The sequence below is a fragment of the Cariama cristata genome, unplaced genomic scaffold (assembly GCF_000690535.1).
Source record: "Cariama cristata isolate BGI_N322 unplaced genomic scaffold, ASM69053v1 scaffold14854, whole genome shotgun sequence".
In the NCBI taxonomy this organism is placed as follows: Eukaryota; Metazoa; Chordata; class Aves; order Cariamiformes; family Cariamidae; genus Cariama; species Cariama cristata.
In genome coordinates this window covers 149-21,408 of record NW_009611337.1, presented here as the reverse complement: position 1 = coordinate 21,408, position 21,260 = coordinate 149, and the positions used below count along the sequence as shown (strand labels likewise).

Genomic DNA, 21,260 nt, shown 5'->3' with positions numbered 1-21,260 from the left:
TGCAGGTCTTTTTAAAAATCACTGGTAACCAAATTGCAAAGGTATCAGTGTTCACAGTACACCAGATCACAAACCTAGCCCAAGCACACCAGGTCCTGTACAATTCTTTTATCTAGCAAATGGCAGCTGAGTATTCCCTTTCACTTCAGATGAGCTACAGTAAGTGCCAGAACTCTTTGAGAATGTGCCCATCAATCACACGTGTACACCAGAAAGTCATTAGAGGGCAGATGTAAATTTTTTGTTTTATCACCCCTGTGTATCTGGAGTGGATTTGAATCAGTGGTATTTTTTCCATCCAGATGCCCATAGACGTTCCTCCACCTGGTTCATTAAGAAAAATATGAATGCACAAGAATTGCCATTTTATCATTAACAGTGGTTAATATCAAATATCTCAAAACACACAAGATCTCTGTGATGTCACATATGGCAAAACCTGACTCATGAATGTCTTAATTCCTACTTGGCATTGGTTTATTTCATAATATATTAGACTTTATTCTTTCCAAATCAATTTACAGTAAATGCCTTTAACTAGAAGATGCATGTTTTAGAGCAAAGTTACTAAATTGCTCCCTCTTAGTCAATAATGAAATTAATATCCTTTAGTAAGAGGCACACAGTTCAAAATTTTCACTTAACAGACAACCAAATTACAAATTGTTTCTCTCTGTTCAATTCCTAGTTCTTCTCTAGCAGGAACTTACACATCTTCCTTACATCACTTGATACCATGTTTCCTCTTACTCAGTCCATTCTAAGGGAAATAAACATAGTACACACTTTTCAAGAAAAGACCCTTAGAAACTACATAGAGATGTTTACCTTCTGCTTTGAAAGCCTATCAACCACTTCACAGATCACAACACTGTGGAGTCTGCCAGCCCAGTATTTAGTATTTAGCTTTATCTGAAGTCCAGAGCGCCTCAAGCTCCACTGGTAGTTTTACACCAAAATTGAGTATTTTAAGTGTCCTCATAAGTCTGTGGGCAGCATTTTGTGTCAGGCAATACATTTTGTCTCAGGCAAAAGCTCAGCAAACTTAGTATTCCTTTTTCATCTGTGAGGAATAAGCATTATTTCCATGTCTAATCCAGAAACTGGAACAGAAGAAACAAAGAGAAGAAACAAAATGAAGCGAGCCTAAAAATTAGTGTAATTTAGTTCATGCATTTTTCTGATACTCTCCTTGAGTCAGGCAGCTGGAAGAAATGCAACATGACTATTTGTGTAGATTCTCATGCATACACAGCAGTCACTTCAGTCTTACAAAGTTATTGCTATTTAGCAATTGCATCTTCAAGACTTACTCCGAAATCAAGATTTTTCTTAAATAAAAACTCTGCTTTCCATAAAAAAGCTGTAATTAACAAAAGTCACTTTCTCTTTTTTTTCACCTCATTTTCTGAAATGATGTAGAAGGAACAGCACGCTTAGAAGAGCCAGATTCTTCCTCATTTTCATGGAGACGCTTTCTTGTTGTGGTTGGCTAGAAGAAAGATACAGCAGGATGGCTACATGAATCAGGTAAGACAGAGCCTAAATTGTTTTGCGTGCTACAGAATTGCAGATGTTGGATAAAGTCTCCTCTCTGTGACCAAAAAAGCAGCATGACTAACAAATGTTTCTCTACCAAAATTTATCTAATTATATTTGATCCTTCTCATATAAGACTCTGCCCCCGGCTTTATTGTCCACTACTGTTTAAAATTCTCCTAATTAGCTCCTAATTTCTCATGTTAGAGAATTTTTCCTTGAATACTAAACATTCGTGACTTAAATCCGTCAAAACATACATGTTCAACAATTTAATTTTAAATATATGAATGAACCTTTAAAGCCTAGGAGACTGTTTCTATTGCTTCCATTCAGAAAGCAGAGATAATTATCAGACTGCTACATACAGCCAAAATGCACGTTCCTCTAAGCTCTCAAAATTAATTGATTTTCTTATTATGGATTACTTCAAAATCTAGTTTCTTTATGCATCGAGTATTAATCTTCAAATAACCTGTTACACATACCATTTTTGATGTTTGCGGTGGATTCATATTGGCACGTGTCTGAGAAAGCAGCTGTTGAAATGTACTCTTCATATCCTCATCCTGTGAAAAAAAGCAGTAACTTTAAGTAGTACATGGAATATTTAAGGGAAAAGCCTGTATTTTGGCTAATTAAATGGATCAGCAATTAAAGAATGAATGAAGGAGAAAAGGAGGTTCCCCCACTTCCTTCCAAATAAACACCTTCCTAATACGGCTTCATCACGGGCAAGTCCTCCCTGACCAACCTAGTGGCCTTCTATGATGGAGTGACTACATCAGTGGACAAGGAAGAACTACAGATGTCATCTATCTGGACTTTTGACATGGTGTCCCACAACATCCTTCTCTCTAAATTGGAGAGATACAGATTTGATGGATGGACTGTTCGATGGATAAGGGATTGGCTGGATGGTCACATCTAGAGGGTAGTGGTCAATGGCAAAATGTCTGGATGGAGATCAGTGGTGAGTGGTGTCCCTCAGGGGTCTGAATTGGGACCAGTGCTGTTTAATATCTTCATTGACGACATAGGCAGCGGGATCGAGTCCAACCTCAGCAAGTTTGCAGATGACACCGAGCCGAGCAGTGCAGTTGACAGGTCTGAGGGAAGGGATGGCATCCAGAGGGACTTTGACAAGCTCGAGAAGTGGGCCTGTGTGAACCTCATGAGCTTCAACAAGGCCAAGTGCAAGGTCCTGCACATGGGTCAGGGCAACCCCCGGTATCAATACAGGCTGCAGGATGAGTGGATTGAGAGCAGCCCTGCAGAGAAGGACTTGAGGGTACTGCTGGATGAAAAACTGGACAGGAGCTGGCAATGTCTGCTTGCAGCCCAGGAAGCCAACTGTACCATGGGCTGCATCCCAAGCAGCGTGACCAGCAGGTCGAGGGAGGGGATTCTCCCCCTCTACTCCGCTCTGGTGAGACCCACCCCTGCAGTACTGCCCTCAGCTCTGGGGACCTCAACACAGGAAAGACATGGACAAAAACGATCCAAGGGATGGAACACCTCTGCTATGAGGAAAGGCTCAGAGAGTTGGGGGTGTTCAGCCTGGAGAAGAGAAGGCTCCAGGAAGACCTTAGAGCAGCCTTTCAATGCTTAAAGGCGGGTTGAAAGAAAGATGGGGACAGACTTTTTACTAAGGCCTTTAGCAATAGGACAAGGGATCATGGTTTTAAACTAGAAGAGGGTAGATTCAGGCTATAAGGAAGTAATTTTTTACAATGAGTGTAGTCAAACACCGGCACAGGTTGCCCAGAGAGGTGGTAGATGCCCCATCCCTGGAAGCGTTCAAGGTCAGGTTGGATGGGGCTCTGAGCAGCCTGATGTAGTGAAAGATGTCCCTGCTCATTGCAGGGGGGTTGGACTAGATGACCTTTAAAGGTCTCTTCCAACCCAAACCATTCTATGATTCTGATACGCCCCACAGTAGAATTCTGAGCAGGTGGTTTATGTACGCTGCTGGTAAGAAAAAATAGTTCTATTTCATCCTACAATGAAACAGTTTCCCCTCTAGAACTACTTAGCTAATACTAGTCAAGCTAAAACTGAACTTGCAATATCATTCCAACAAAGTATAACAACATTGAAAGAACAGAATGTACAGGCTAGGAGTTTGTGCGGGTAATTCATTAGTCATCCTTATCAGAAGAGGCCTCATCAGGACTTAAGGCCTGCTTTCACCAAAACAGAGTTAATCACTCTTGAAAATCAAGTATTTTCCTTATAGCCTTATATTCTGTTCTCATAATGACTTCCCTTTCTAACAGCATATTTTCATTTCCACTAGCTCAGCTTCATCAGTATCCCAAATTTGGGTAGTTCCCATTACTGCCTCCCTCCTCACCCCACAGCAAACCTCTTGTACACAGTAGATGGAGAAGAACCCGCTAAAACACCCACACCCTTTAAAAAAAAAAAACAAAAACAAAAAAAAACCCCACACACTAAAACAAACCCCTACATCAAACTTTCGAACAAAACATTATCTTAAAAAGCATCCCACAGTTATCCTTAACATAAATAAGTCCATAGAACATATTAAAGGTCGTAAATAGAAACATTTGGAAAAAAAAAAATTCAGAATTTGGGCAAGAATTTCACTGAAGTTGCCCTTTTGAAAACCCAGATTATTATCAACAGATATTATATTATTCACAGAGCAGTCATATCTCTACAGAAGTTCACTGGGTAGTACAGTTTGTTCTCTATTTACCCGAAGTGGTAAGCCAGAAGCTGCCATTAGCGGAGGGAAAGCGTCTGGGAGAGATGCGCTGCGGAAGAAGTGGACTGATTAGTCTCAATTGTGCATGAACAGGCCTGCCTGCAGAAGCATTAAGAGGAGGGAAGGACAGCACAGGGCAGGGAAAGGCAGCAGATATTCTTTGTTAAGAGAAACTAGTTTAGCAGAAAATCAGGCATGTTTCAAGAGAAAAAGCTAGCATGTAACTTCATGCTGGTTCAGCTGCCAGTGACCGAGGTGCTCTTGGTATATGCTGGGCAACCACAGGGAAAAGGAAATCAGTGCGAACAAGATGTTTAGTTGACATAGCATAGTCCCTGTTTTAAAAAGATCTCATTCTCTAGTTTTGGCAATTTCTCCTGCAGGAGATTTATTAGAATGGGTTGCTATGGCTTACCTGCAAACCCTAAATCAGACTTCCAAACCTGAAATCAGGTCTTTAAACCTTTCCTAGGACTAAACGAAGTATGCTGCTCATAGTGATTTAATACAGATCATTTCCTTTGGCTGAGCTTTGAACAGTGTCTGTGCATTCACCAACTGAACAACTGATCTAGAACCAAAACCAGACATTTATTCTAAACAACTGAGTGAACCTAACAGGCTGTATAATTTTGTTCCATTATCACAGCAAAGATTGGGAAACTCAAAGAAACGTGAACAGGACATTCACTGCTAAAGACAATTAGAAATAAGGACTATTGAGCTCCTAAGGATTTCAAATGTTTTAACTGGGTTTTTTGGGTGAAGGCAGGGGAGCGAGTTCTTTTTCTAAGCTATGGAGTATTGCAGTATCTCCTTTTTTGGTTTAAATATGTTCTTAAGTGCCACAAAAAGGCTTTGATGTGAACATTCCTTTTATTTTATATAGAATTGGGACTTGTCTTTTCTATCACCTGTTTTGACTGTGGCTACATTTGAATTGATGGGTAAGATAAGACAAATATTTTTCCATTTATATAACAAACACCTGAGTTTTTCTTCAGCACGCAACCAAACTAATCTTGTCCCATTCAAAAGATCCCAGTAAAGTTTTCAGGGGCAGAAACAGCAATTAATTGTTTATATGCCTTTGAAAAATGTTTTATTAAGTACCTGGTAAATACAGGTAAGACATCTCCACTGAGTAGTACTGAGGTTTAAGCAGCCCACTAAGTTTTAAAGTTTTAGATTTAAGCAAAGAATAGAGTAAACAGCACAGGTATTTAAAACACTAATTTAAAAGCACTACTGGTTTAAATAAAGCTGTAGAAATTAAGTTTTGTTTGGAGAACATGCTTACTTTTAGTATCTGTAGAATTCCCTAGTGGATCCAAGATCATTAGAGAGGGCTAACAGGCATTAGCTGTATGCATAAAGTATGCATCTGTTGGGTTTTTTTTTTCCATACTAACTTTTAAAGACAATACTTACAGACAACACAAGAGGGAGTGGGGAGCCAGTAACTCCTTCTCACTACTCACAGTAACAGGACTCGGGGAGGTCTTTTGGTGGCAGGATTCAACGTGTGTGATATCTAGAACTGAACACATTGGATGTTGGCCTTCCAAGCAGGCAGTGTACATCACCTATAAACAACTGATACTTTTAGTAACAGCCCATGAAGGGAAACAGTTTAAAAGAATGGCATCTGAATGCTAGATGACATTTGGATTTGCGGGTATGATGTTTTCTGAAACTTTTTGTCCTGTCTTCAAAATTAAACAGAACAGTAAGAGGTGTCCCTAAAGTGAAGATATAATCAAGATGCTAACACCTTGAGTTTACATATTGAAATACCTCAAATTCTTAGCTTGTCTAAATCACTGTCATATATTTCCCCTTTCCTGTTATGCATACCAGTGGTTCTGAAACATTTCCTGCTCACAATTATAATCTAAATCTAAGAATCTACATCCGATCAACTCACTGTAGAAGTTACACACAAAACTACAGTAGTAAAAGCCAGGAATGCTAGGAAGAATTTTCGGATGCCCAGCAGTATAATCAGGACAAGTTAATGACTTAAAAACAGTCATCCAAATACATTTTTTGTCTCGGGAAGCTGTCAGCTGTTGAGCACTGAGTGGTACTCCCTTGCTTCCACCCTGTTTCTTATGCTCTTACCTAAGCATCTGAAACCAGACAGTATTCCCAGTGGAGGGATATGAATAGCATTATGCTCAGCATGAGTAAATAGAACTCGCTGTGTGGCTCAGGGGTAGGCTGGGTGACTTTCTTCAGCCTCCTTGGTCAAAAATATCCAGGAAAGTTCATAGGCCCAGTGGTCACCTCTGGAGTGCCAAAATTAATAAAAGACCACCTGAAGACTACCTCTCACAAACCTAACTAGGCTGTAACAGGAGGCAGGGAAACCATCACCTCCTACTCAGAGGGTTCCCAAACCAGTGACACTTATTCATACTTGTCATAGTAAGAACATAGTAGTCCTGAACACTTGCCAGAAACAACCTCTGCAGGATTCTGTGCTGCCTGCCCACACAAACAAGATTAGGAAGTTGGGACTCTGTTACAATGCTCAAAGGAGGAGGTCCATCCTATCAGAACCACAATCAGACTTGGTCTCTAAAAAACCACATCTTGATTCTCAGATGTTAAAGAGTTCTAAGAGGTGTTTTGGAAAGGATGCAGAAGCTGCTAGTTGTATTGAAAGAAGGTATTCGGTAGAATACTCCATGCTTTGTTTGCAGTCCTCTCTGCAGGGACTGAAAATCTGAAAGCACAGACTAGTTACATATGCACACTGGGCTTTATTTTCTGAGAAAAAAATTCCAGAGATTCAGGATTTTCCATTAAATTCAGAGCAGGTCATGGGGGCATACAAAGGGTGCTGAAGCACGACCAGAGTATGGAGAGGAGCAGCTTAACGGCAGTATCTTTCAACAAAAAGAGAGAGGCCTGTCAACCTCTGCTGTTGAGCTGGCACCACACCTTCCAGCAGAAGCCAGCTGGCTGGTGGGAAAGAATTAGTAACAGAAAAGCTGGCATTAAATAGAGCAACAGATTTGCAACGTGCTGGATGGCACAGCACAGAAGTAGAAAGAACTGTACCTATCGTTTGTGCTCAACCACTAATCTACAGTGTTGACCCAGGCAGATATTCCAAGTCTTCTCAAGCAGAGACCATGAGGAGCTCATTGTTGGTATTTACCGTTAAGACCACTGAAGTCTGATTATCTTAACATCAAAATCAGTTTCATCTTTCTCCCACAAAGAAAACACAGCTGTTGTGATGGAAAGGCCAGAGATGACAGGACTGCAGGAGTCCTGACACACTACTCAGCTGAAGGTGATGGGCTGGAACAGAGGACCTAGCTTAGCTTGACAGACCTCTTCAGTAACTCTACAATGCCTATAAAACATGATCCAGAGTCAAACATCTGTGAGATAACCACAGAACAGTGAACATATAAACTGTGAAGCACCTTCTTCCAGCTGGACAAATTATAGAATCTGAGTCCTTCTCCCTTACCTGAATACAGATTACTGAAAATGCATCAACCATGAGATACTGTGGATCTAGTCTGAGAGAATTACATTACTTGACAAGGACCCAAGCTGCTTTGAGCCACCTTTATTATATGACAATGTAATAAAGATCATGAGACCAATAGAACTAAAAGGTCTCTTATAGAAGTTCTTGTAGCTGTTGCCAAGGTCCTGACACAGTTAGCAATAAGACACATTCTAGCAGGGGTCAGGCTGCATGAGGAGGTAATCAAATTGGTCAGGGCTGAGAGATGCCCTCAGCCTGTGCAGAGAGGGCATACGAAGTCATGTGAGTTGCAGTGCTGTTAAATAGTTAAGCCACAAAGATGATGCATTATCCAGGTAATAAAGAGAAAAGGCAACAGACATAAAACTAAGGGTGGTGTAGCCACTTGGGAGAAGAGAGGAAGAAGTTACCAATTCCTTTTTCTCTCTGGCAGAAGAGTGTGTGATGTGGCAAGGTAAAACCTACATATGGAGACCTTGTGACAAGGTGGAGGGCAAAGGAGAAGTCAAATTAAAAGGGAAATAAAGCAAAGATGTGTTTAAGGTGGGGAAAGGCACTGAACAGCATCAGGCAAGGCTACAAGACTACAAATAGCAGCAACAACAGTTGAAAAGGACCATGGAACTGAAGGACCGAGAAAGCATACCATGCTATCAAAGCAGCAATAGGAAAAGGTAAGAAAATAAACACACTGAAAAACAACAGGGGCTTTCAACAGTTGCCATTGAAAGAGGAAAAGACAAGGAGAACAGGAAAAGAAGAAAATCTGTGTGCCACAGAGATGGCATTTGCTTGTTGGGAGAGCAAAGCAGCAACTATGTTCTATATGCTGCAAGAAAGCAAAGACTCCATCCCACAAAGGCTTTGACACACAACAAGGTGCTGCAAGATCATCTTGATTCCAACAGAGAGACATGGAAGCAGTCTGTTCAAGATGCTCACTCTGTTTGGTTTAGAGTTGTTCAACAGGGAAGTGGTTGACATTAGACCAGTATCTGGGCTAATGTCATCCTACAGGTTGGGATCTGATGGCTCCTCTTCCTACCTGTTATTGATAATGCCAGTAAAACAAACAAATAATTCCTAAAATATGGCCTTTTCTTCCTCTCCTTTTTCTGTAAGTAGGCAGCAGGATCTCTCTGGTCTTACAGCAGCCAGCAGAAAGTGTCTAGCCAGCTGGCAGGCAGGCAGCAGTGCTTGCCCATGAGAAGCACCAAATGACAGTTGCTCTTCTGCTGGCTACTGTCAGAGATAATCTATGGGCAGGCAGACTTAAGCTCTGACTTAAGGTAACAGTTGTTATTCCCATGAAGCTAAAGAATTGAAACTCTCATTGCCCATCATTGTATCCCTTTTATAGTATTCTCCACAGAAGCAGGATCAGGCATGCATTACATCCCTGGTGACCAGAATAGTTGGTGTTCCCCTGCTTCCCTGCAGGAGCAAATTACACTGTATCAACAAAACCTTGTAACATTCAGGCTGAATGCTGTCCTTCAGTTAAGACTCAGCTCCTACCTGAAGCCAAGGATGCTCTAAGGCTTCTTCTGTTGTAAGACGTTTGCTTGGATCCACCACTAACAGCTTCTTCACAAGATCCAGAGCTAAGATAATAAAAAGAGTTCATTGGCATATGATCAATAAATTCACTACCTGAAAATAAGTTCTGCAATATGCATACACCAAAGCTATGTGCAACAATGTGTCTTCAGAACAATGCCCCAAAATACTGGCTGGGCAGATCACTTGTCTTTTTTTCTATGCATGAGGAGGGCTGCAGGCTCTAACCATTTTTCCTTCACGTGCACATGATTTAAGACTTTTCAGTGTACTAAAATTACCAGTAGATTATGTTCAGAGCATGCACAGGAAGTTGAGCACTTTCCTAAAAGCTTCACTGCTACTGTAGACAAGCAAAGACAGCTTAATTTAGTTTCCTGTTTTACGGTGTCTTGGAAAGTAGATTATCCTCAACATAATCACATAAACTTTATTTTCTTAGGAAACTGCTTAATAGATACTATGAAAAATATGGCATTTATGTCATATTTTACGATTCCAAATCTCCCATAAAGGAATTTTGGCAAGATTTACTTTTCATTGTATCCGATTATTCTGTTGTACATACCATTAGCACTCTCTATGGCCTTAACATAATTTCCATTCTCATATATGTCTGACTTATTATTGAATAAGCTTCAAAAAATTCAGGAAGGAGTTATATTTGGCAAGTTTATTAGAAAAAGAATGATCACACCATTTATTAGAAAATCCTCTGTACATACAAAGGAATATTCAAGGCAAATCTACAATTATTTTGTGCACATAAAATATCCTGAGGAAGAAAAGCATGCAGACAGTAACTATCATTTTAGTTCGCGATGCAAAAGCTCAGTTTTGCCAACTACTTAGCTTAGAGTGGGCCAAACCTAATAGGTGATTCCACAAATGTGGCTGGTATCTTAAGCTCAAAGACTAGCACCATGAGATTACTCTTAACATTTCTCTCTTGGAATTCTAATAAAAGGAATTCTAAATTCCTGGCATTTTTGGTTCAACACTTGAAGAATCTTTGAGCAAGGCAAAATTTGTAGACCAGCTTGATAAAGTCAGAAGAAAAATATGAAAACAGGAAAAATAGATGTATGTGCCCACAAACTTAAACTTCTGTAGTTAATAAAGCTGAATATTGCTAAGAAATCTCTTCAATGAAAATGTATCTGCTCTTTGAATTTCAGAAAAAAAACAAAAACATTGTTAAGAGACTACTTCAAAAACTAAACATATCAACATGCAGTGTGCCATACATCTGAAAAAGTTAGAGGAAAACAAAAACTACAAGAAAAGAGCTAGATATTCTGCTGCTCACTGTAATGGAGTCATACCCATGTCTGATACATGCTTCCATTCTTTTGAAATGAACGTGTATTCTCCATGAGTGATTTGATCTTTCAGAGATAGTCGAGTATTTTGCTCATTAAATGGTGGATATCCACACAAACTATATAAAAGAAGAAAACAAGTTAGATAATACAGATTTTGTCATAGCGAATGAAACACTAAAATCGCACCTTTTAAAGCATCTGCTGTCATAGCATCTTTTACATGTATATAGATTTAAACGCATTTTTACTTCCTAATAAAGATACTGAAGTTGCCAAGTCTTGAGCCATGTTTGTCAATGACTGCCCAAATGAAGGTAGCATCTACACAATATCTTACCACACAAAAAGAATAACTCCTAAACTCCAGCAGTCCACAGCTCGGCTGTATCCAGCAGTCCCAAGTGAATTTAGAACCTCAGGAGCAAGATACGTGGGAGTACCACATAATGTTTTCATAAGAGAAGTTTCTCCAAGAATCTTGGATTGTCCAAAATCTGTAATCTTGTATTTAAAAATGTTAACACCACATTACATATTAGGATTGACTGTACTAGAACATATCATATTGACAACATACATCAGGAGATAATGTTAAGTTTCTTCCTTCCAAGTCAGTTCCAGTATATGACTATGAACAAAATTTACCTCAAACATTCAGTAAACGATAGCTAAGAACAGGAGAGGAGGAGAGGGAGAAATATGACAGAAGATCACACTTTACACTAGCAAAAAGTACTCTCAGATCTGCATGTAAATGGACAACCACAGAATAATGGAACTGTAGCTTATTAGAAGAGATTTCTTGAAAAATAAGCAGTTTAGCATGCAAATCTATTCAATGCTTTATCTGGGGTGGTGGGGGAACCACCCACAAAAAACACCCACAAAAATCCCCCAACCCTAACCCCCCAAAGCAACAATGAAAAAACCCTGTCACCATACACCCTGGATATTTGTAGAAATGCTATCTGTAATTCAAGAATTTAGATTTTGTTGAAAGAAAAAAAAGCATCAGCATTTGAATTTGTGTACTGAATTAAGTGCTATACAAGCACATTTCTGAATTGTTCTTAGGTAAGTGTATGGGTTGAAATATCCATAAAAGTAAAACTAAAATTATGAAAAAAAACCTCAATATTTTAAGTTACTTCGTAGTTTGTATGACTAATTCCATAATATTTTTTTTGCTATGTTTAATTAAATATTGAGAAGCATAGGAAGGAATATTCACAAATTTCTCAATGAACAAGAAGAAATGTAAGTTTCCTTACCTTTATAAGACATGTCTCTTCAGAAGATGAAAGCAGCACATTCTCTGGTTTTAGATCTCGGTGTATAATTCCATTGTCATGAAGATACTACATATATACAGATATATAATCAAAGAAAAACAGACTGTTAACCTTTTTTAAATGTAAGCTTTCCGATTTTTCATATAGCAATGGCAAGATAACCGAAATGGTTGTGTAAGAGGCACGCATGCATTTAAAGCTACACAGCTTATGACTCTCTCTTCTTTAAAAAAAAAAACAAAACCAACCCCCCAACCTTATGCTTAAATGTCAAATCTCAACGCAAGCACAGCATGTAGACCTGGCAAGGTGTTCCATTCTTCCCATTCACTGGAAAGCTATACTTCTTTCTTCATCTCAGTAAAAGCAACAGAACTAAGGAAGATCAAAGTTCTATGTTGCCTTTGTATGAATTCTGGTTTTCAATCTCTCTCTCCTTTCTTTTAGTCATTATTATTGTATGATCATACCGTCTTAAATACAAGTCCACATTTCAGTTTGCAAACAGTTAATTTCACCATGCCACAACAGTCCTTGCACTGGTGAGTAATAGTAAACAGATTTAAGAAACACCTCAAGTCATCAAAGAGCTGGAGGCTGAAAAAGGGTTCAAAAACCTGGTGATATAACTAGGAAAACTGAGCTTTTTTTTCTACTGGCTCCAAATCTGAGAATAGACTTCTAGCTTCATTAAGAGAACGTTTGACAGCAAGCAAGAATCAAAGTTCAGTCATAAATGACTGATATATTAAGACACAATGAAGCCTGCGTTAAAACTAGGAACAACGTTGATTCTAACTAGTAGTACAAAATACGTCCTAGAGATGTCTTCACATTTACACTGAAGGGAAGCTTTTCTTTATTATATCTGAAGACACAGGATCGTTATGAAATAGAAGGTAACAACACCACTTTTATTAGATAAGCGGCTGTCGCAAAAATGAGAATTGGGGAAAAATACAGTAGTTTTACTCACTAAGGAAGAAAATAATTCTAGGTTTATTATTTATTAATACCTAGTACAGAACAACTATTAAGTTTCTGGTTTTGGCAGTTGCAAGATATTAAAATTGAGTCAAAAGGAAAATAATTGATCTGAAAGCATATTCAGGTCCAGAGAATTAAGTTTGATGTAGAAAACAATCTTGCAGAATTTACTAATGAAATATGCTTACCATTTCATGAATTCAGAAGAAATTTATCTAAGGACTCAATATTCAGTATTTGAAATCTATTAAAGTAGTCCTAATCTGTTGTCTGCTGAACTGAAATGCTTATTCAGGAGTGCATAGTAAGGCATCTGATCATTAGTTTTTTTGAAAGCTACTACACTGATGACTCTTTGCCCACACGCTACTAGAAGTCTCACATGATAATCCTGCCATCAATGCGCACAGCCTGTTTGATTACTTTAGTTCCTCTTTTCAGTAAGTAAGCGTTGTGCTTTGGATGCACTGAGGCAAAGAATCTTTTTAAACCAGCTTGTTAAGAGGGCTGTGCTGATTGCTTGCATAGGTTTCAGAAGTGACAAATGACAGAAAAACTTATCTGACATTCATACGCATAACCATATTTTTTCTTGGTAGAATTCATGATTATGTACCTTTACAGCCAGCAGCATCTGATAAAAATACAACTTGCAGGTAGCTTCTTTCATCTTGACTGGCCTTGACACTCTGTCATACAATTCTCCTCCTTCCATCCTAAAACAATGCAGGTAACAAGTCAATATATTACTTCCAAAAGATTCATCTCATTAGACAAGACCAAGACATTTGACTATTCTGGCTACAGAGAAGGAATGCATTTCTGAAAATGAGTGAGCAACGCCCTAAACACAGAACACACACTGCTGAATTAGGCCTCATCTCCTGAGTCTTCACGGGGAGTTGTTACAAGATTTTTAATCAGCCTTTTCTTATGAGCTCAAAATCAAAAAAGTAGCAGCAATTCACAACAGCAGCATACTGGACAACTATCCAGGGACTAAGTGCCTTCAAAGCATAGAAGGATTACTCTCCTGGTTATCCTAGTTCCTAATTTTACAGAGGTTTCAGAGAACAGCGGAGACCAGCAAAATTAAAACATAACAAACCAAACAAAATAAATCCCCAGAGTTCAGAACAAGACACATTCTTTGTGGCTATCAAAAACATTTCATTTTATGCATTTACTTTCAAACAAGTTACTTACAGTTCCAAAACAATGTAGTAATCCTCTGCTTCAAAGAAGTTTTTGATCTTGATTAAGCAAGGCTAATAAAAAAGGCAACACAAACGGACACACACAAAAAAGTAGAATCATTTGTAAAAACTAATATTATCAAAAGTTTATCATCCTAAAGTTCCTATTTCAGTATGATTTCAACCATGCCAGTTAAACTAACACTTGACATAACTCACTAACGCCCCAGGCTTTGGTAAACACTTAATATTAAAGTCTGTTGCCTTCTCCCCGTACCTACACACACACAAAAAAAATTCAACTCTTGCAGTGACTACAGCTCAACAAATATCCTTATTTTTTCCAGTTGTAAGTTACCATAACCTCAATATTTTATTTATATGCAATTGGGAAGCAAGGGAAAGTTCATTAAGCTATGCAAACTTTCTACTTAACAAAAGTAAAAGAAATGCCTTTTGTGGGGCAGGGGGGGGATGCAGGGGAAAGTGGATACAAATTCAAAAAAATTGCCAGTGGAATCTAATCTTTTTATTTGGTTATCTGGCAGTATTTACAGAAACACGCATCAAGGAAAGATTTCTACAACAGTGGGTGAGGTTGAAACTTCTGTGAAGTTTCTTCTCACATTTACATCTCAGTTGTTCAAGGTTTTAAAACCTCAAATCTGCAAAGATATAGTATATTTAAAGAAAGAAAAAATAAGTGTTCCATAGACTTATTTACAAAAAAAAAATTCTATGCATCCTTTTAACATATTTTCTAAACAGATCAAATTGATCTTTAGTTACTACATTAAGATCAGTGAACTACAGAAGTACAGTAGGCAACAAAAAAGGAATAAAAATGTACAGTAACACTCACATGATCAATTTTCTTCAAAATTTCGATTTCTGTATTGATATTAAAAGCTGGGTTCTATTAAAAGAATCAAATACCATATTGGGTAAGACAGTGCTGTTCTGGAATAAGACACATCAGAAATAAGAGATAGTACCAGAAAAGCCATAGTTTCATGTCCCTTGCTACTTTAAGTGACCGTAACATATAATCTTTTTCCATAAACTGATCAGGTGCCTTCAGTGAATTAAATTAACAAACTACTCTCACTATCTGTAGCAAGATATTGCTGCAGACATGTCATTTCACTGCAGGCTACAAATCTCCACCTAATTCCCAAACTACAAAAAAATAAATCTTGGCACGTATATATCAATAGTGTCCTATAAACAGCTTTCCTCCCTCCAAGATGCTTTCCATATGGGCTAACTCGAAAATGAAACGCTACTCTCTCCTAGCCTTTATTTTGCAAGATAACATAATCAGATTATTTTAATCTCAGGCTTAGGCTCAACTCATTAAATCAACCCAGCAGGTTTTTTTTTGCTCTTCTTCCAATCCAGATCAATCACCTTTGAACAGACACAATTAAATCCATAAACAACATTCCAGATGCAGTCCTATCTCTGTTTTGTACAATGGCATTTCTTAATAATTACAATTCATAACAGCATTTCTTAATCTTTATTAGAAGCATTCCAAAATTGCATTTTGCAATTTTCAATCACATTGATGTCATATATTCATCTGCAAATAACTGTATCTACCTCCTCCTCTGAACTAGGAGGTTATAGAAAGTAGATTATAGCAGAAATTGTCACTGATCTTGAAGTGTACAATCTTGCACTATTAAACATTATCTAACTTCTATTACACCAGCATACAAAAACATCAGTTCTTCATACATGATACTGCAATCTTCTTTCCATCAACAGAGACTTTGGGTCAGTGCCAAAGAGTTGAATTAGTATATTCCCGCTTTTTGTGCCATGATCTCTAAATGTAACAGTCCAGACCACTAATCTCAATACAAATTCTCAAAACTTCCCCTAGTAACCAATTCTGATCCCACTGAAGCCTTCTGGTGTCCTTTCCTCAGCCAGCTACCTTTCCACCTTAGAATTTTTGTCTTTACAAAAATATTTTCCAGATCAAGTAGTAGTTTCCTGTACAGTACCCAATGAAATACTTTGTCAGTTTGAACAGATTCTGTACATTGTATCTGTGCCCTAAAGTCCGTTTTCTCATCAGAGAAATTAATAAGGTTAATCCAATTTGATTTAACTTCAGTAAATTCATAGCAGCACAACTTACATAACTCCTTCTACCATGCACTTTTGCCTCTAACTGTATTTTTCTTCAAAGTTTATCCCATACCATATATAAAATTTAAGTAATAGATATGGAGTTGCTTGGAATCTCTTTCTCATGTTGGACTAAAGCCACTTGGCTTGTTCTTCTCCTTCAAATTCAGGCTTCTGCTACAAGACTAGAGACATGAAGAGCCCTTCACAAAAGGCTCTATATGATTTTACTAAAAAGTATTATGATGAAGAATACAACAAAATTAGCAGAGTTCATAAATTTTTGGTCAGACTCCGCTGGTTATGATGTGCTTATCTGATGCACTTCAGGAGATAAACCCCACAAGACTCCCCACCACCTTCTGTATATACCACATTAACAAACAGTCATAAATTATGAACATAATGAAATGTGGGCAAAAAATAAACGCAAGCATTTTCTAGAGAATTCTATAGATCCTGTAAGATCAAAAGACACTAAATGAGAAAATCCACTTTAGCTGAAGAGAGCTGTGCAGTCAGAGAGGTTACCAAATATTCCAGGACCACTGCAAGATGGCCAAAAGACAAACAAAAAAAAATACTTACTGCCTCTCTAATACCACTTGCCATAAACTTCCGTTTATTGATTATCTTTACTGCAACTTTGTTACAAGTGCTCTTCTCAAATGCCAGCTTGACTTCTCCACAGGCACCACTAAAAAGCACAGCTATGTTAATGCTTACAAATACTTTACAAAAATCTGCACAAGTATAGACAAATTAAAGGAAAGCATTGGATTACACACAATTTGAGACTGCTGCTTTCTAACTTTCTGAATATGGCATGTTGTCAAAACTCTCTCAGAAAGCACTCAATAGTTAGGAAGTCTATTTAAATAGCAAGGGATATCAAGGGCCACCCTTTCAAAAATGCAGTAGTAAATAAGTCGAGCAAATAATCTGTACAAAGGGTACCAGTGAATATCAAGGACAAGCTCTGTCAGCATTTCCATTACATGAATGCATTTAAGAGAAGAGAACCTAGTGAAGAGTTCTCTCAACACCAGACTGCACAAATCTGAAGAACAGGTATGACAATACTTTTATTTTTATTAAGCAGCAATTATATTACAGAAAGAAATCCTTGTATTTTGCACTCGGATTTGTTTCCACTTAACCATTCTCTCCCAAATTCTTCACTGACCATGTTTTTCCAAAAGATAAAAAAATAGCCTCGACCTCAGATAGCCTTTCTCCTTTTTCCTGAAAACAGTTTTCTCCCTTTTTGTCTGAAGGCCTCAACAGTGATGTTGTAGAAAGCTATATTCTGACCTTAAAGGTCTTCCTTCTACTTCCAATAACTGAGTAAACTAATATACAAAATTTTAAAACTTGTTAAGAATCTACAGACTTTATTCTCTTCTAGAGGGAAAAAAAAAAAAAAAAAAAAAAAGGGTTTCACAATTAATAGTAGGTTACAAAACCCAAGCCAATTACAGGAATAAAGCAAAAATTCTTGTTTAAGCTATTGTAAAGAACAGGTTTACTCAGGTGTTATTATTCATTTTTTCTCTTTTTTCATTTTGTTTTGTTGTTTGTTTTTTTTTTTTTAAACAGCAGCTCAGTTAACACTGGTAATAATTCCAGCACAAGGCACTGAAAACAGTAACAAAATTAATGCTTAATACTGCGGAAAGAAGGATGCTTACCTTCCCAAAGTCTTTGACATGATATATTTCTCTCTGAATTCTCTAGGAAACACCAACTGATCATCCACCGTAAGATCAGAAAATACAAACACTAGGAAGATGAGTGGAGATCATTTTCCTGTTATTAACTTTAAAATTTTGTTATAACGAACAACTATGCTTCCTGAGCTTTTATGGTAAACAACATAACTAAGAAAATGCTGCCTGCTAGAAGGAAAACATAAATATATAAAAAAGTTAATTGATGCTATACATGACATCAGCTATGGGTTTGCAAGGTGATCTTATTACTGAAAACTGACATCTTTGGTATTAACTTCACAACAGTGCTTAATCAATTAACACTATGTTTAAGGACAAAATAGGCAAGAATTTTGATGTCACAGCAGGGAACAAAGAGAAGTGACAATCAGGAAGACAGCATATTAGTGGAAAAGCATACAAAGAAGCAAACCCCCACGCTTCTAATTTTTAAGAAGTTTTTTAATTATTATGCCACATCTGGTAAGTACCTGTTGGTTTTGGTTGGTTTTTTTTTTCAACTTCCCTTGAATAGTCTGTTTGCCCTGTTCCCACCACCCACCACCTGTTCCCACCTTTTTTGCTACTGAAGCAAAAAAGGGTTTCAAAAAAGAGGAAAACAACTATAAAAGCTTATATTTTAGTAAGGTGGTTCCTCATGGCAGCTTCTTTTAAACTTTCTTTTTTCAGTTTTTTTTTCTAGGGTTGAAGAGGATACAGATCATTTTTTACGTGAGTACTAAAACATCGATTCCTAGCTGCATTTTAACAGCACTCACGAAGGTCAGCTTGCAAGAAACATATTCAAATCACTGCAGAAACAACCTCTTGATGAACACATGAAGAATCTACTTATGTTATAGTACATTTTACCCTTATTAGTCTGTATAGACAGTGCAATTTCAGAGTTGTGAGTCAGCGGAAGTCTCTTCCCTTTTCCAATGAGCTCTCTATTAACAAAAGTTCCATTTGCACTGTGGTCTTCAATGTAGGCAACATAGGAATTTTTTGGACCCATTTCCTCCAAGAGAAAAAAAAAAAATGGGAAAGGTTACAGTAAAGTCATTTTTTCCCTACTGTTAAGACAGGACAGACTACAGAAATTCACTATTGTTGGCTCAGAAATTCAGACTACTGAGGTTATTCCATAAACTGGGTTAATGGAACATTGCCAAGAGTCTTGTTAAAGGAGTCAACACTGACGGTACTTAAACTTTGATTTCTTTAGGATCCACTCCCACCAAAGTCAATCTTTTTCAATTGTGCCAAGACAGAAAGAGACAGTTAACCTTTGTAGCACCTACCCTGAAAATTCGGAAATGCTTCTTGCTATAGTTTTGGTAGAAGCCAGTCTCAGACAATCCTAGCTTAGAAAAACTATAATCACAGCTTTTGTCTCTTCCAAACCAGTATTCATCATTCACGCAGTCTGTAGAGGAGGGGGAAGTAAAGCAGAGACAGAACACAAAATTGCAGGAAGTTATTAACTATGGCAGTACAGAATGATGCGAAATGGTAGTGAGTACGATAACAAATACAAGATTCTTCATATACAATCAAGTTTATTTGTCTTAATTCAGACAAAGCATCATGTACTATCAACACCTTGTACAGTATTTTAATAATTTTACCATTTTTATTAATAGTAGAGTTTTCAGTTCATCTTCAGCAATACAGAGAGACTCATATGATATATAAACAAAATAAATTATGAACTGGAAAAACGAAGCAAGTTACAAAGAACATGAATACCCCAAAATTCCTCTAAGTCTACAGAAACTGTGTATCTGGGTACTCAGTATATGGGCTGTAGTATGGAACAAAATATTATTGCAAAAGTTGCAAGCTTGTACTTAAATTTGCTTGTACTTAATTTGAAAATGAGGAGACGCTGCTCTCTACCAAGCTGTTCAAAACTTTTCTGAGGTACTACAAACGAACCTAGAGGCTTATTTACAGTATGCACATACCACAGTTGCTGAAACCTTTTCCAAGTGCAAAGAGTCGGCCCCAAGGCTGAGGAACAAGTTCTTCAGATTCCTGGTCCTCAGGGATTGACGGAAGCTCCTGAGTGGGAACAGTATCCAAAGAACTGACGGTTCCAGAACTTGAGGAAGACTGACTAGTAGTCTGTGACCCACTGGAAGAGGAACTGGGAGCACTGTGTGACTGCTGGGCACCTTGAGATTGCTGCGCTTCACTTCCAGTCTCTTGAGACATGTTGGCTTCAAACAGAATGTTTAAAAAAATACCAATTACTACAGCAAAGTAAAGTTGAAAAATTCACACACTGTACTATTAATGTCCAAGTCTATTCTCAGCCTTCAAAGTGAAACTTTCAACCAAAGTGTGCATGTGTGGATTTTATGTAAATCCCCAATAATTTTGCAAACCATGATGCCTTTCCTTTTAAAAAAGAATGTGGTTCTCCCTCTACTGGTTCTAAAATAACAGTTAAGTCTTATTCCCAGGTTTTCACTTGAGCTTTTCGGGGCTCACACTTCATTTCACAAACGAATGTGCAGCACTCTCTCACAAAGCGCGCCCACACAAAGCAGTAACCATTACAGCTCCCCAAACACAAAGGAAAAAACTGAAAAAGGAAAACTAAGAACAATAAAATGAAATATGTTTTCTTGATGCTGAAAACACCCAACATTTATCACACAGCAAGCCTATTTAGTGTTTTGGTTGAATATTCCTTTAACAGAGGTTATAACTCACGAATTTTCACTCATCTCTTCCACGTAGGTTATATTCAGCAATTTTATTTACAAAATAGCCACATCTATACATAATTAATGTACAAAACTCTGCCAGACTCAAAGATACACACCACACCCCTAGCAGCTGCTATCAAAGACAGCAGCAAGAAAAGGCAACAAACGGCATCTACCTGCCCTGTTAAGACAGGAATTTACAGCAGTATCGTGCCTTCCTCCCCACCTAAGAAAAAGCAATCCACCAGCCAACTTGTCTTTATAGCTGTCTTTCTCAAACGACATCCATGTTCATCGTGCCAAGGGGCTACTATAATGTCCGTGAGCCTTCCCAGGGTCACTGCCATCCTTTGGGATCACCTGCACCTACCTGTCTGCCTCCTGTCTTGGTTTACCGCTGTATCTTGGTTTTTAAGCTGGTTGCCATCCAGCTCAATGCATACTCCAGACTAATTTAAATCTCCTTATCAGTTTCCCATATTTCATTATTAGCCATAAAAACATAACAGCGCCCTAGTTACTTGCTGTGTCACTTTTTT

General features: G+C 37.9%; 1 protein-coding gene across 1 annotated transcript; it reads right to left on the bottom strand.

Moving 5' to 3' along the window:
• Window positions 1-1,260: 1,260 nt before the first annotated feature.
• On the bottom strand, window positions 1,261-20,221 carry CHEK2 (checkpoint kinase 2). The gene is made up of 14 exons (XM_009698219.1): window positions 19,972-20,221; window positions 19,306-19,430; window positions 18,875-19,022; window positions 17,981-18,071; window positions 16,878-16,986; window positions 15,010-15,063; window positions 14,158-14,219; window positions 13,568-13,667; window positions 11,944-12,030; window positions 11,010-11,173; window positions 10,673-10,788; window positions 9,306-9,391; window positions 2,028-2,108; window positions 1,261-1,492 (listed from the first exon to the last, which is right to left on the bottom strand). Exons 1-14 carry the CDS (start codon window positions 20,219-20,221, stop codon window positions 1,397-1,399), a joined length of 1,569 nt encoding a protein of 522 aa, XP_009696521.1. The 3' UTR covers window positions 1,261-1,396.
• Window positions 20,222-21,260: the final 1,039 nt, after the last annotated feature.